The sequence below is a fragment of the Armigeres subalbatus genome, chromosome 2 (assembly GCF_024139115.2).
Source record: "Armigeres subalbatus isolate Guangzhou_Male chromosome 2, GZ_Asu_2, whole genome shotgun sequence".
NCBI lineage: Eukaryota > Metazoa > Arthropoda > Insecta > Diptera > Culicidae > Armigeres > Armigeres subalbatus.
In genome coordinates this window covers 378,846,347-378,862,113 of record NC_085140.1, presented here as the reverse complement: position 1 = coordinate 378,862,113, position 15,767 = coordinate 378,846,347, and the positions used below count along the sequence as shown (strand labels likewise).

The 15,767-nt window shown below is 36.1% G+C and overlaps 1 protein-coding gene across 1 annotated transcript in view; it reads left to right on the top strand.

Moving 5' to 3' along the window:
• Positions 1-15,767, top strand: part of LOC134213136 (myosin heavy chain, muscle-like) — a 68,234-nt gene that overhangs the window by 44,361 nt on the left and 8,106 nt on the right. Inside the window, exons 4-5 of the mRNA XM_062691776.1 lie at positions 3,915-4,286; positions 4,361-4,523. Coding sequence (XP_062547760.1) covers positions 3,915-4,286; positions 4,361-4,523 — 535 coding nt within the window. The remainder of the gene's footprint in view (positions 1-3,914; positions 4,287-4,360; positions 4,524-15,767) is intronic.

The following is a 15,767-nucleotide window of genomic DNA, read 5'->3' as shown; positions in this document are numbered from 1 at the left end:
TTCAGTCACAATCAAGTTGCGGCAACCAAATTTGCTTCGATTGTGCTGCTTGGGTAGGGTTCAATCAGCACTTCCACAGTTGTTAACTGCAAGGTTTCTAAACCAGGGAAAAAAGAGGAATAAGTTTTTATATGATGATTGGAATAAAAAAAAATCCAGGAATCTCATTTTAAAGCAGACGCGATAAATTTCAATTAAAAATCTCGGCTTCAGAGAATAAAAAAATATTTGTTCGGGACCCCTCGCTAGATTTTTTTCAAATAGTCACGAAATGAAAATGAAGAGCTATATTTTCACGCAGTGAATGTTTTGGCGATGTACATTTTTTTTGTCATAAAGGTCCCCCATACACACGCCGTGGGGTTACATATTCGTTCCTTGCTTGGTGGATTGTCAACAAATTTTACAAATTTTGTTCACGAATTTATTTCTTGTAAAAATCTTGTTTAGATTTAGATCATTTTTTTTCAAAAAAAAATAGCCTGGGTATGTTTGAACCATAACATCCCGTGACTAAGCCACTGATAGGTATTAGGAATCAATAATATGATGAATACAATATTCTTTTACACCAACTATGCGGATGCTTTTCAATTGTAACAATTTAACCGACCGTAATTGACCGTTAACATAGAGCAAAAAAGTGTAAAGAAATCTTTATAGCTTTGACAACTCGCAACAACTTCAACTATGGTTACCGCAGCATATTAGACCAAGTTTTGAGCCATATACCCTAATTCAATGCAGCGGTTTCTCTCTCTCATTATTTTTTTCCACACGGAGGATGCATGAAGAATCGCACTCTATTAATTGGATCAATCGTGTGATTTAATTCATAGAAGTGAGAATTTCGAAGTCTTTTGTGGTACATCATCATTTTCCTCTTTTTATTGTCGTAACAGAATGGAAGCGCGTGATACATTATAAATGAGTAGCGCTTAGATTTATTATGTATTTTTCCCTCACCTTCATGTTGAGTTTTTCAATACACGTAATCTACGTGATTTGGAATTTAATACCGTAAAGGGCTTGTTCACGTTTTAATATATTACACTTATACTGAAACTCGACGAAATCTCGATCTTTGTTGCTTATTTTTTGCAGTATCGATATGTCCTACCTAAATAGACGTATATGTAGAATCGCTACTATAACACGGTGGCAAATGAGTGTCTATTTTCGTAAAAAAAGAAAACCAACCTTAATACGACAAATAAACTTGCATGTTTATGATTCAAACACAAACTTCGACTTTTGTGCAATTCCAAAACACATATTGGGGTTAGATAAAAAGTGTGAAATGTTGCCAAAGTAGGCTTCAATTGATACGGCGAATTGACTTTTCGGTTCGCACGGGAGCTGCTGTATAATTGGTAATATGCCCGTGTACTTAATATCTTCTTCTTCTTATTGGCATTACATCCCCACACTGGGACAGAGCCGCCTCGCAGCTTAGTGTTCATTAAGCACATCCACAGTTATTAACTGCGAGGTTTCCAAGCCAGGTTACCATTTTTGCATTCGTATATCATGAGGCTAGCACGACGATACTTTTATGCCCAGGGATGTCGAGACAATTTCCAATCCGAAAATTGCCTAGACCGGCACCGGGAATCGAACCCGGCCACCCTCCGCATGGTCTTGCTTTGTAGCCGCGCGTCTTACTGCACGGCTAAGGAGGGCCCCAATTTAATAATGTGAATTAATATAAATTTCGGATACTTTTTCAAAATGGCGAATGTCGCAAATTGTAAATAAACCCGTTTTCAACAGCATATGGCATCAAATTCATCTAAAAATGTGTATATCGTCAAAGCTACATGAAAACGTGTTTTTAAAAATGTAAATCAATTTTTTGCAAAACGGTGTAACATCATTGTTGAAAATATTGCACATACACCGCTTAGCAGAAAATGTACTTTAACAAGTTTTTTTTTTTCGAACAACTAAATTGTTTAAAACGTGCGCCTGCTTGTACTTTTTCATCACTGATTTAAAAATTAAGCATGTTGCGTGAATACTCTGATTTTCGTAAAGAAAAACATTTTACGTTGTTTTTCTGCAGCAAATGTTGTTACGTCGTGTTGTAAGTGTTGCAACTTTTTTGTCGCATGTGCGAGAAACGTTTCCACTTGACGCAACATTTCGACGTATCAATAATGCAGCGTACGGAGCAGCGTAACATTTCGATGAAAGTAGCATGACCTCGGTCATGCTGACGTATTTAAACGACGTATGTGATTCATCTGTTGCAGAACGTTGTAACATATATTTTTATCAAAATAACTGAAATGTTCACACGCAGTGCAGATTTCAGAGTAAGTGACGATGAACCTTTTCATAATGTATCGTTGAGGTGTATTCAATTGCAATAAAAATGATTAGTTTCTAAATAGGGTAAAGTGCCCAATAGTGGACCCTCCAGCCATTTTTGCATTGTTACAGCACAATGTAAACATTTTGCTATGATATTCCATCGGGAGAACCTACCTTACAGTCATATGATTTGATTACATGCATTGGAAATGCTATGGAAAGTAAAATTAAATGATTTTTTTTACAATTCTATAAAAAATAAACACGAGAGTGTCCATTATAGGAATATTTTGGGGGGTCCATAATAGGGAAGAAGAACGTCCCGAAACGGAACATAAAAATCAAATGAAGTGTCGACTATAGGGAAGCAAATTCCTATTATGGACCCCCAGGGGGTCTACTATAGGGCGAATTCAGTCAGACTTTGAAATGTTAATTTCAACGATTAACGTCGTGAATTTGAGTGTTTTAAGTATGTTTCGTGAAGTAGAGATGCAGAACTTGGTATTAGATGTCAAGCAGAATTAATATGTTGAAAATTTCTACTCCTTATGACAAAAACAGCAAAATTTCGCTACTAGGGGGTCCACTATTGGGCATTTTACCCTAGGAATAAAAATGAAATCTGAAAACTTCCAAGCTCATTTTCTCAACTTGATCAAAATGTTACATACGCCGATTTGAAAAAGTTCCCGAGAAATAATGAATTAATATAATAATGTGAATTTAAGTCACACCGACAGGCGAATCTTTTTTCGCAATATTTCCTGAAAAACACGTTCCATGGCTAACTCAGCTATATGTATCGGAATAAAAATACTTATCAAAAAAAGACAAATCTGACTTCCCACACAAGTCATAAATAATGAAAAAGACACATCGAATCGTTTAATTCAAAATGAAAATTGTCAAAGTTAACCAAAATATAAAGTACCTGTCATGAGTTTTGATAAAATTATATAAAAAAAATAACTAAAATCCTCTTCAGTCAGGAGAACGTTGGCCCTCGTTAACGGGTAAATGACACATATCTAAAAATCAAGTTCTGTCGATGAAATACGAGGAAATGCCCATTTATTTCTTTCATGTTCTTTATTTTACTGATTTTATTGTTAATTTACTGAAATATTGACCTTAGAGCTTTCAATATTGTTGTGGGCTAGAAATGGGAAAAAACGTCGCTTAAGATCCGTTTTGAAAAAATCGTCGCCTAGGATGAAAAAAAATCAGGAAAGAAAATTGAAGCTGGAAAAACTAAAAAAATCAATAGATAATTTTTCTTCAAGGTAAATAAGTTGTAAAATGTTTTTACTTGTCATAAGACGAGTTATTAGTATTCCATTCAATTCCATCACATTGTAACTTTACATATACAAGTATTTAGACATCAAAAGTCGTCTGCAGTGTCTCAAGTTGACTAAAATCAATTTAACTACGGAAGACGGCCTTGCTGTTGGGATCAAAATACGTACCTGTACAGTTAGAAACGAAAGGGATGGAATTGATTGGAATAGTACCAAGTCCTTATATGACAATTGAAATAATAAAACTAAAAATAAAATAACCAAAAAAGAAAAATCTATCATTTATCTTTCTAGACATACTCTGGACTGTTCTGCATTGTCATCAACCCCTACAAACGATGGCCCTTATACACCCTTCGAGTCGCCAAGATGTACCGTGGCAAGCGTCGTAATGAAATCCCTCCGCATCTGTTCGCTATTTCTGACGGTGCCTACGTGAATATGCTGACCAACAAGGACAACCAGTCTATGTTGATTACCGGAGAGTCTGGTGCCGGAAAAACTGAAAACACGAAGAAGGTCATTGCGTACTTTGCCACTATCGGTGCGAGTAAGAAAGATACCGAAGGCAAACCATCCCTGGAAGATCAGGTCGTCCAGACCAATCCCGTACTGGAGGCCTACGGTAACGCAAAGACCGTGCGTAATGACAACTCCTCCCGTTTCGTAAGTTGCCTTGGGCAGTTGCTAACTTTTGATGACGAAAGACAGTTCTATCACATTTATTTTTCAATACTTAGGGTAAGTTCATCCGTATCCACTTTACTGGATCCGGTAAACTGGCTGGTGCCGATATTGAGACTTATCTGCTAGAAAAGGCTCGTGTCATCTCTCAGCAAACTTTGGAACGTTCATACCACATTTTCTACCAAATAATGGCCGGATCTGTGAAAGGATTGAAAGGTAATTTATAACATGTACACGACATACATTCATCTACATCCAGAACAACATGTTACCATTTTAAAACTTCTGAAAATGCACTATCTCAGGAACAATTGAATTCAAAATGTGACAAAATATAATATAATGATTCATGTTTTTTTTTTTTCAAAAATTAGCGCGTAAAGATACAATGATACTTTTTATTACAATTTCATTTTGAACTTATTGGCGAAATAGTTCGGAAACACAACATAACATGCATTCGATAGGAAAATTTTCTGATTTCTTGATATGGCGTTTTACTCTCAGTTTTTTAAATGACCACAATCAGGGAATGTAAAACAACAACATTGCCAATGACAACAACATTGTCCTCTCTTATAAATGTTGGGACAAACTCAACTCGCAATAAGCATTTGTCCCAAACTGCAACAGAATAGGACAATGATCGCCCGCCACGCATTAAGAGAAGTAGTCGTTTTTCGATATATTTAGTTATATAAGTATCAGTTATCAATGTTTAGACATAAACTTAACCATCTGTTAACATTATTTGTGTTTTACTTCCGAAATATACGAGTTATCGCAGTTTGAGAAGTTCACAACAATTTCCTCTCCATGTTTGTTGCAAATTAAATGGAACCCAACATTGTCTTTATCCTCTGCAGATGAGGACAAAGACTTATCGCATTTCCCTTTGGTGCTTGTTTTTTGCATTTTTCATCGATAATCATATTCCTTGGTCGCAATTCTAAATATGTCAATCGAGATGGAGACGCATGATGTTTGAAGGAAATAAATTTATTAATTTCTTCATCACCTTCATCAAGCAAAGTAATGTTAAGCTTGATTTGAATAGTTGCTTTTTTCAGTTGTGGTCTTTTACTGGAAAAACCTTGCCAGGAACTTTGAAATGATAACATTTTTGTGGAGGCGTATCAACGTGCTATATGTTTATGTCTGTTACTCAATCCGGCTCGCGAAATAGCATGATCCATAGTTTTTACAAAATTGGATTACTGTTTCTTGTGGTTGAGAGGTAGTTAGGCGCCAGAAACCACGTGGACATATATGGGGGATGGGGGTTTGGAAAATGACCACGATAAGCCACATGGGGGGAGGGGGTGTTGCTCTCGAACCACGTGTTTTTTTTTACACGAAAAAACTTCTCTTTTGTTTCTGACAAAAAATTTCGAATCTTTGTCATTATTATCACCGACAAAAACAAAGCTTTGTCGTTGATTTTCTTTTGTCGCTTGTTTCGCAAGCGCATCCAAGAAAAATTTATTCCCTGGTTTTGACTCAAATTCTGAACATGACTCAAATTCCGAGCACTCGCTTTTAAATGTTCATTTTCACTTTATTCGTGTATTTTTTTCATACGATCTTGTTCATTTGTAATCTTGATCCTTAGAACTGAAAACTGATGAAATTTTCAGTTTAAAGGCGCTTAAACTTCAGTGTTCGGAATATGAGCCATGTTCGGTATTTGAGCCAAAACGGTAAAATCGACTGTTGTTGATAGTAACATCAGCTCAAGGCTACAATCATGTTTTTAGCGCGTTTAATTAATATTATCTTTATTATGCGATTTAACGTAATAATGTCTTCTAGGCATTTTATCAGTAAGTTGATGCGCTTCTTTAGAGTTTTTTGTTTTATTTTTTGTTTTTATTTATGTCATAGAGGTATTTAGCTTAATGATCAATCCCCCTATTAGTGAGATGAAAAAAAAATACGTTTTCCATTTCGCAACATACAAGGTTCGTGTCTTCACAAAACTTGTAGCAAAACTTCCGGATGTAAGGTATGCTTAAGAAAATCCATCCATATTTTGCCATTACTATTGTGGAACTTCAAGTAGGCCTTAACCTTAACCTAGCATGCAGGTTGTTTTGATCATAACTTCAAGCAAATATCCTCTCACTGGCAAATATGCAGAATATTATAAACCTTCAATTTTTGCACCAAAAATTTTAGTTCCAAGGAGTTGTTGAAACAATACACCATGCGTCTCCATATGCTGTATGCTTTATATTATGAACAAGTTTCAAACTTGTAGGCTTGAATAGTAATATATCTCTAAAAGTAATTAAATTACGAACTTGGTGTCTTCGACAAAGTTTTTCAAAAGAAGTTTTGCTACATCTTCTGTAAAGACACAAACCTCGTATGTTGTTAGGTGAAAAAGTATTCTTTTCATCTCACTTCCAGGGGAATCGATCATTTCCTACACAGCAAAAAATAATTAAATTTACATGGCCTGTAAATTACAAATAATGTAATAATAAATTGGTTGAATCAATAATTTTATTGAAAATTAAGTATTTTTTATAATTGCTGTAATAATGAACTGATTGAAATTTATTGCGATTGTAAATTGAGTGTATTTTAATTCACATAATTAGAGCATCGAAAAACACATAATATTAAATTTTATTCCACATGATTTTACAGTACAGTGTATTTTTCAACAGCTGCTTTAAAAATAAATATATATTCGTTGAATTTTCAATCAATATTAATTTAATTTTCAATCATCGTGTAATATTACAGCAACATAAGAAAAACCCAAATTTATCCACCGGTGTTGATGATGCCTTTCTCGATTCAATATGTTGAATTCGAATTAATGTTGTAAATACAGTGCTTATTGCCTACATTTTGGCGGTAAAAAGATTTGGTGCAATTCTAGTACGTTGCTTAAAAATTATTTACCGTGGGTTGCGCCACGGCTAAAATGATTAATGATTCAACATTCAATGTGCATTTGTGTTTTTGTTGATTAAAAAATAAAAATATAATCAAAACTGCTTGATTTATTGAAAAACAAAAACAATAGTGTCCAACAAGGAAATTTGCTCCGTCGAATGAAACCAGTTGCACTCGAATCTGTAAAGCCCTTCTAAATGAAACGCGTTTAACAAAAAAAATATTTATGGGCTACACACATACACACTTTTGGAGTGAAATTATAGCCTTCTGGTACAACTTTGTTGTACGAGAAAGGCAAAAAACATGGAGCATACACAGCAAAAAATAATTAAATTTACATGGCCTGTAAATTACAAATAATGTAATAATAAATTGGTTGAATCAATAATTTGATTGAAAATTAAGTATTTTTTTATAATTGCTGTAATAATGAACTGATTGAAATTTATTGCGATTGAAAATTGAGTGTATTTTAATTCACATAATTAGAGCATCGAAAAACACATAATATTAAATTTTATTCCACATGATTTTACAGTACAGTGTATTTTTCAACAGCTGCTTTAAAAATAAATATATATTCGTTGAATTTTCAATCAATATTAATTTAATTTTCAATCATCGTGTAATATTACAGCAACATAAGAAAAAAACATGGAGCATACCGCAATAGCACTTCAGTTTTTCTCATTCAATGCGGTGGTGCATCATTTTTTTTTGTTACGGCATGTTTAACTTTGCACAGTTAAAGTGATTGGAAAATGCAACTCCGGAGTGTGGATTATTGTGCAAATCTTTGGATTTATTCGAAAGGCATGTGACAGCGATAATTCAATTTGAAGTTTCGGCGTGTTTTCCGCTGTTCGTTTATATCTTGTGATTCGTTGGAACAAAGTGTTAAGTCAGTGGCAGGACATATGACGAAACACTTGAGTTCTAGACACCAAGTATTCTGCCTATTCTGATTTGTCGAAATTTGAAATGAGAGGCTGATACCCTGATAAACTGGCATTTTTAAGAAATGAATTGTGTAATTGCATGTATGAATTATAAATAAATTTATAGAACTCGATTCAAACTGTTTTATTAACTCATACGATTCCATTCAAGCTAATTGGTTAGAAAAACAGACTATTTCGAAGAAAATTTTCGTTTGAGGAAGAAAAAACATTATACAAATGTACGATACCTTCATATCGCATATTAATATTCCAGACCAATACTTGAAAACGGCATTACAGCCAAAATGTTAAGATATCAGTTCTGCATTTATGTATACGGAATGATCACTGTTACGCCCTTTTCTACTTTTTGCCTAAATCGACCATTTGAATCCCTAGATTTTTTTCTTCAGAAAGCCCCAAATATTCAAAGCAAAAATACAGCAAACGTAATATAAAATTAAATCATTGTTTAAATTTACACGATCGTGTAAAATGAAACGATTACAAAGATTCAATTGAAACTACATGTCATGTAATTTCACATGACTACATTTTCAATCCGTGTAAATTTCATATCTGACACATTTTTGCGTTTATTTTCATGCTCCAAATATGTGCATGAAAATAAACGTAAATTTACAGGAAAATTAATACTGTGTAAGAAGCGCATTAACTTACTGATGGAATATCTGGAAGACACCATCAGGCTAAATCGTAAAACAAAAGTATTATTTAAAAAACGAACTAAAAAACTAATTTCGGCACTGTGTCTTCTCTGGAGAATTTCGATCCACGTTGATTCCATCAGCGCTGGAAATTGCTAAATTGCCCCGGAAAACATTATAAAAAACGTCCTCACGGTTGCATGCCCATTTCTTAAGCCGAAATCCACGACTGGATATCATGTTGTCCATCTGGTTTCGAGGTTCAATCGCTGAGTTCACATTGTTTGCTCCCGTAATTCGTTCATATAGACGTCTTCGCAGACAACTTTTGCCGTAAAACCATTCCTTCTCTTCAATGGCCAGCTGTTTCGACGTTCGTCGCTACGTCACAATGTTGAGTTTGATCGATGAAATCTTTGCAGCATTTTTCGGATGTCAGATAACACAGATTCGTTCATCCGCTCCTACGGCTATTACGTCCAAGACCAGATTTAGCCGGGAGGACCTCAGAGCCGAGAGTTTGTGGGGGCCCAAAATGTACACAAGAGGTTGGTTTTTGTACATAAGGTCATGTTTGCCCAGATACCTCGAAACAAAAATGTTAACGATCATTTATTAAATTGCGTTCGATCATTTAGTAGTTTGTTCATAACACAGTCCAGAAGCTGAATTTCAAAATATGTTGGATGGTGGACTTCTAGTGCGAAGGTTTTTCTACAACTCTGCCTAATGGTTCGTTGTTTGAATTCCACTAGTACCGGAGTTATAGCTATAGTTTCAGTAACTTAGACTAAATGATAACAAAAATCCAATCAATCCAAACAATGATTTTAAATTCAGCTTCTGGAATGTGTTATTGACAAACTACTAAATTTTCGAACGCAAATTACTGAATGATCGTTAACATCCTTGCGCTCGAAATTTGTAAGATTCAGAGAGCTTTTATTTTTTTTAATGCCTCATAAAAGTGATTTTTTATGCGTACGTTCATCACTTAATTCAGAGACCTGACGTCTTCTACAAAGTTATTTAGGTGGTAAGAACCATTATGATAGAGGTTAGTAAAGTTTGGAAATCAACCGCTTGGCTGCGCTAGTGTATAAGGAATATACTGTTAGGAGAGAAGTCTCGCAAACTGTGGGATTTCGAATGTTTCCGTCTTCTAAAAATTTGTTCGATTGGTAAAAGCCTATATGCAGACAGGTCTACATAGGAAATCAACCGATTGACGGCGTTTGTGAATGAAAGATAAACTGTTAGACAAACTGGGGGGTTCAGAAAGCTGCCGTCTTCTATAAAATTGTTCCGGAGGTCAGAACCATTGTGATGGAGGCAAGTTTATTTTGGAATTCAACTACTTGACGGCGCTAGTATATGCGGAATAGAGTGGACCACACTTATATGGAAAAATTCAAAAACGTTTTGCTCCCAGAAGCTGCTGTAAAAATTTTAGCCAGATCCGTCAAGTCTAAGTGGATGTATGAAGTTTTTAATGGGAAAAATCGACAAATTGTGGGGGAAATCCATACTTTCCACTTTTTACCTCTAGTTGGCGCTGTAGTCATTCAATCATTAGCGACATTTACAATCTTTACATTATTGCGGAGAGGCTCCAGAAAACCGCGAGTGATTTTGTCAAAAAAATAAAACGCGCCATCCAGCTATTCTACATGCAGAATCGATGGGATCGATGTGCTTCAATTTACTTGGTTTGTTCTAGGTTGGTATAACTTTTTTTGTTTTTTTGACAAAATCACTCGCGATTTTCGCGACTTCGTAATAATGTAAAGATGGTAAATGTCACTAATGATTGGGGGATTGAATGACTACAGCGCCACCTAGAGGTAAAAAAAGTGGAAAGTATGCATTTTCCCATATATTTAGTCGATTTTTTCACTATAAACTTCTCTCGATGAGCATCCACTTAGACTTGACGGATCTGACTGAAATTTTTACAGTAGCTTCTTGGAGCAGGTAAAAAGAGATTTTGATTTTTGCCTTTCTCGTATACAAAGTATACGTAAAGGCTATAGGATCACTCAAAAACCGAACTTTTGATAGAAGGCTCGGAGACCCATAGTGTTATACACCAATCGACTCAGCTCGACGAATTGAGGTGATGTCTGTATGTGTGTGTGTGTGAGACACACTTTTTGGTACTTGGTACGGATTGGGGTCTAGTTGTTTCCTATTGAAAATTGGCCCGATCGGTCATTGCGTTCCAAAGTTATTGAAAACACATTGTTTTTCTGTCATTGGGAATTTTTTTCCAACAACGAAAAAAAAATTTTTTTTTCGAAAATTGCAGCAATGCATTCAAATGACCGCAAATGCATATGAATTGATGGAAAAATTACAATCTATCCCCCTAAAGTGATATTTCGACCTCTCTTATGTATTTTTCTTTTTTTTAATGCGTGAGAAAGGCACCACCAACGCTAGGTGGATTAATCTGGGTTTTTTCATATAAGAGTGGTCCACCTTAAAGAGGAATTATTTGTGAAATATCTCGTAAACTGTGGGATTTAGAAATTTGCAATCTTCTACAAAGGTTCTCCGGGTGCTAAAAGTCAACATGCCATGGAAACAGTTTTAGTTAGAAATTCAATGACTTGATGGCGCTTGTGTATGTGGAATTACTTTTATGCTTCATATCTTGAGATTTAGAAAGATACCGTCTTCTACAGAATTGCCAAACTTGGGGTTAAATTTATTTTAAATTCTGTATGTTACTGTACCTATATGGGATCATTGTTAGATTGGACACCATGCACATTTTTTAAATTTTTCTACAATGTATTTTGGTGACAAAATCCCGAATGATTTGATCATTTTGAATATTAAGATATCGAAAACAAAAAATCTTTCCCAATAGTAAATATATTCTATAGACACAAGCATCTTCCAGCGGTTCAATTCTGTAAAAGTTTGATGCTGCACTGTACATGATGATGATACAACACACAACAGAGAACAGACACGAAGGCTTGAATTTTTTTTTGTTGCAAAACATGTTTAAACTATGAAACCGATCTTTAATGCTATCGACGTTGACATTGCAACTCGCAATATCATTTTGACAACACGGTGGCGCTGGTAAATGGCAAGCGGACACTTTATTAAGCTGGCCAGTGTATTGATTAGGTTATTGACAGATCTGCAGACAAATCAGTTCATTCTTCTGGCTGGACCGAGCCCTTTTATAGGGCGATCCAGACCTTAAAGTTGCTTATTCGATTTGGGAATGAACTTGTCAAGTTATCTTTGATTTGACTAGAAGATGAATGATTGTATTAAAGATTGTTAATTTCTAAATACAATCATTTTTACTAGAAGAACTTCATATGAAACTTCCAATATCTGACATGCTTCAATATACTGATCCCACCACTGACTGATTTCAAAATATATAACAGAGCAATCCTTATACACCAGTACCTACTAGTAGCCGAGCTTTGAACTGTACTTCATCATAATGGTTCTTACCACCCCAACAACATTGTAGACGACGGAAAGTTTTTTAATGTAACAGCTATCTAACCTGAAGTATAATTCTTTACCACCCAAATAACTGTATTGAAGTTGGTAACTGATATACAGGGGTTAGACAAAAAGGTTGAGATAGGCTAAAATTTTGTCGAAATTAAAATCAGTATAACTTGGCGTAGGATAACCAGATTTTGATAAAACTAGGTCCATCGGATGCTAACATTCTTCTAGTATTCTGTCCCCGTTTAAAACCTCAGATTGGCATTTGGCCACCGGAGATGTTCCGGGTTTTCCGATGGTATGTTAAAAATGATTTTTTTCTTCTGCTTATCATTTTATGTGACGATTCCTTTCGACATTTTTTATGCTTTCTCCAGAAACTAGAACTATACGATGAATATAGAATCTATAATAAAGATACATTTTAAGGTCTGTAAGACTCTTTAGCCAATTTGTAACAGGTTCCGGGTGCTCTGCCAAAGTGACATCTGTTCAGGATATATGGCCAATCCCGAACCATATTCACGGAAATGGACATATTTCTGCATATACCTGACGGATTTTCAAGCTGCAGTCAGCACTGGACGACATATTAGTTCTAGTTTCTGAAGAAAGCATACAACATGATGTAAAGTAAAAGTCACATAAAATGACAAGCAGAAGAAAAAATGCATTTTTAGCATACCCTCGGAAAACCCGGAACGTCTCCGGTGGTCAAGGGCCTAAGGTTTCAGAAGAGGACAGAATACTAGAAGAGTGTCCGCGTTCGATGGTCCCGGTTTTATCGAAATCGGATTATTCTACGCAAGGTTATGCTTATTTGAATTTCGACAAAACTTTGCCTATCTCAACCTTTTTGTCTAACCCCTGTATATATTTTCTTCAAATTTGGCCTAGCTAATACTCCTTGTACTCTAGCGACACCAAACGGTTGAATTTCGAAATGAGATGTGCAATATTACGATGATTATGAATTCTCAAACGATTTTGCAGAAGACGGATTTTTTTATATCTTATACATTTTAATTTTTCTTAGACGAGCTCGGTGGTCCAGTGGGTACCGCTTCTGCATTATAAGCAGCAGGTTGTAGGTTTAATTCCAATCTCGTTCCTTTCCTACTTTGTAGTTCTATCTCAGTTCTTTCTGTGTTTCACGTTCTACCAAAACGACTCCTACTGTTACAACCTTCCTCACTAACAGTTGACCTTTCTCGTCAAAAAAAAATATTCGCTCAATCGATTCTTTGGCTTATTTAAGATCAACTTTCCCAAAGAACCCATATTTTTTGAAGCCTCTAACTATTTTTAACCTTCCGGGACTCGCACCATTGTAAAAAGTACAACAGCTTCGAAAAAAGCTCGCTTGTCGTTCACAAGAGGGCCGGGACTGCATGAGTGATCCAGGACCATGCGAGTCCCGGAAGGTTAAAATCAAAAACAAAAACCGAAAAAGTGCTGCACGTGTGAACCGGCCTGAAAAATTCACCCGATGTTCGTTAAAAATCGTGCCAATCTAAAACAACAGCACTTTTTCGATTTTTGCTTTCGATTTTAAAAATAGTTATGGGCTTCAACAAATATTGGTTTTTTGGGAAAGTTGACCTTAAATAAGCCAAAGAATCGACTGAGACAATAGAACGAGATACAATTTTTGACGGGAAAGGTCAATTCCAAAAAACCTCCCGTGGCACCTATGAGAGGTCGTAGAGTTCTCTGCATCTTTCTTAAGTAGGTGTCCAACTCACCATCCTTCTCCTTCCTCAGCATTCGCAAGGACGTGGCCAGGGCAGATTGACTATTGGAGAATGCATTGCATCTATCTAAGAGATAGTGTTTAGTCCCAAATCTATTTCTGTGGTAATGGATAAAAATGATGGTACTCTCATACAATAGTCTTGGCTTGTAACCAGGGCTAGATTCAGACGGGAGGGGGCATCCATATTGAATTTCACCACCAGAACATCTTTGTAGAAGAAGCCAACGTTCGAAACCTCACAGATTTTTAAATATCTCACTTAATAAGTAATCTTCACTTTCTTAATCCTACAGATTTCGAGATATCCAACCAAACTGGTATTCCTTTTACTCTAGCGCCGCACAGTAGTTGAGTTCTAAACTAATCTGTTTTCTGTTACGATGGTTTTGACCACCCGAGAAACTTTGTAGAAGAAGGCAACTTCCTAGATTTTACAGATGTTGAGATATCTAACTAGACTGATATTCGCTGTACACTAGCACCGTCTATCAGACGGATTCCAAACTAGACTCACATTCATCTTTATGGTTTTGAACAACTGGACAACTTCGTAGAAAACAACAACTTTCTAAATCCTTTAGGTCTCGAAATATCCATTAAGTCATCGCATACCTTTGACGGCAACGGGAAGTCTCTCTCCTCATCCGTTTGGACTCAACCACCGCAAAAAAAAACTTGAAATAGCAATCCTCTTGTATCTGCCGGAACATTTTTTTCTATATCGGTAACATGATCTTACGAGTTCGGTTTCGAAATATTGTGGAACACAACTCATCTTGAATTAGTATTATTTATTCAGCGTAAGGCCGGAGTGACCTCTGCAGTACACAACAGTCGTCTTCATTCAGCAAGGTACCACATCAAGGTACCAGATCATACCACAGAGAAACAGACGTCTTACTCAAGACATGTTCATCTTTTGAACTGTGGATTAAAATTTTTGTAGGTCCAATTGGCCACCGATGGCGCTCTCAACGATTTTGCTTATGTTTAACGTGTGCACCCATCTGGTTTCCGCCTATCTACACAAATTGCACTCAGTATTGGGCGATAATGTTTCTCTGACGATTATTTTTAATGGATTTTTGTTCTTAGCAAGGCTTGGAAAATTCGTTCAAAAACGAACGAATGCTTCGTTTTTAGCCCACAGTGAGGTTTTGATTTCGGTGCACCGATTGATGTTGCCTCGATGCCGTGCTGCTTACTGCACGAACAATGGAAGAGGCAAATACAAAACATTCGTTTTATACATTGAAAGAGGGGAGTTTTGAACGTGGCCTCTTCACAAGCCGGGTACTGCCGAAGAGGCATCGTTCAGAAGGGAAGCGTGAAATGAGGATGCTTCCTTCGTTCATCGGCAGTGTTTCATATGCGAGTGAGTGTTGTGTAAATACAAAACCTCATTAGCGGGAAAGAGAGAGCTTGCATTATACCCCTCTCTTTTACACATTCATTCCAACAGAAATGCGCAACTCAGTAGAAGTGAGGCAAGAGAGTTAAATATTCTCTGCACAAGCGGGTGCTTGATTTCACTCTCCAACTGTTTCGTACAGCAGTGCCATATGGAGCAAGGAAGCATTCTTCACTAAGCACTTTGAAACTGTTCTCTCACGAAGCTACTTTCCTCGGGAGTATATCTGGTGCTGAAGCATGGGTCCTCATCTTCATTGCTTCATTCATCCAAGCCCTGGTT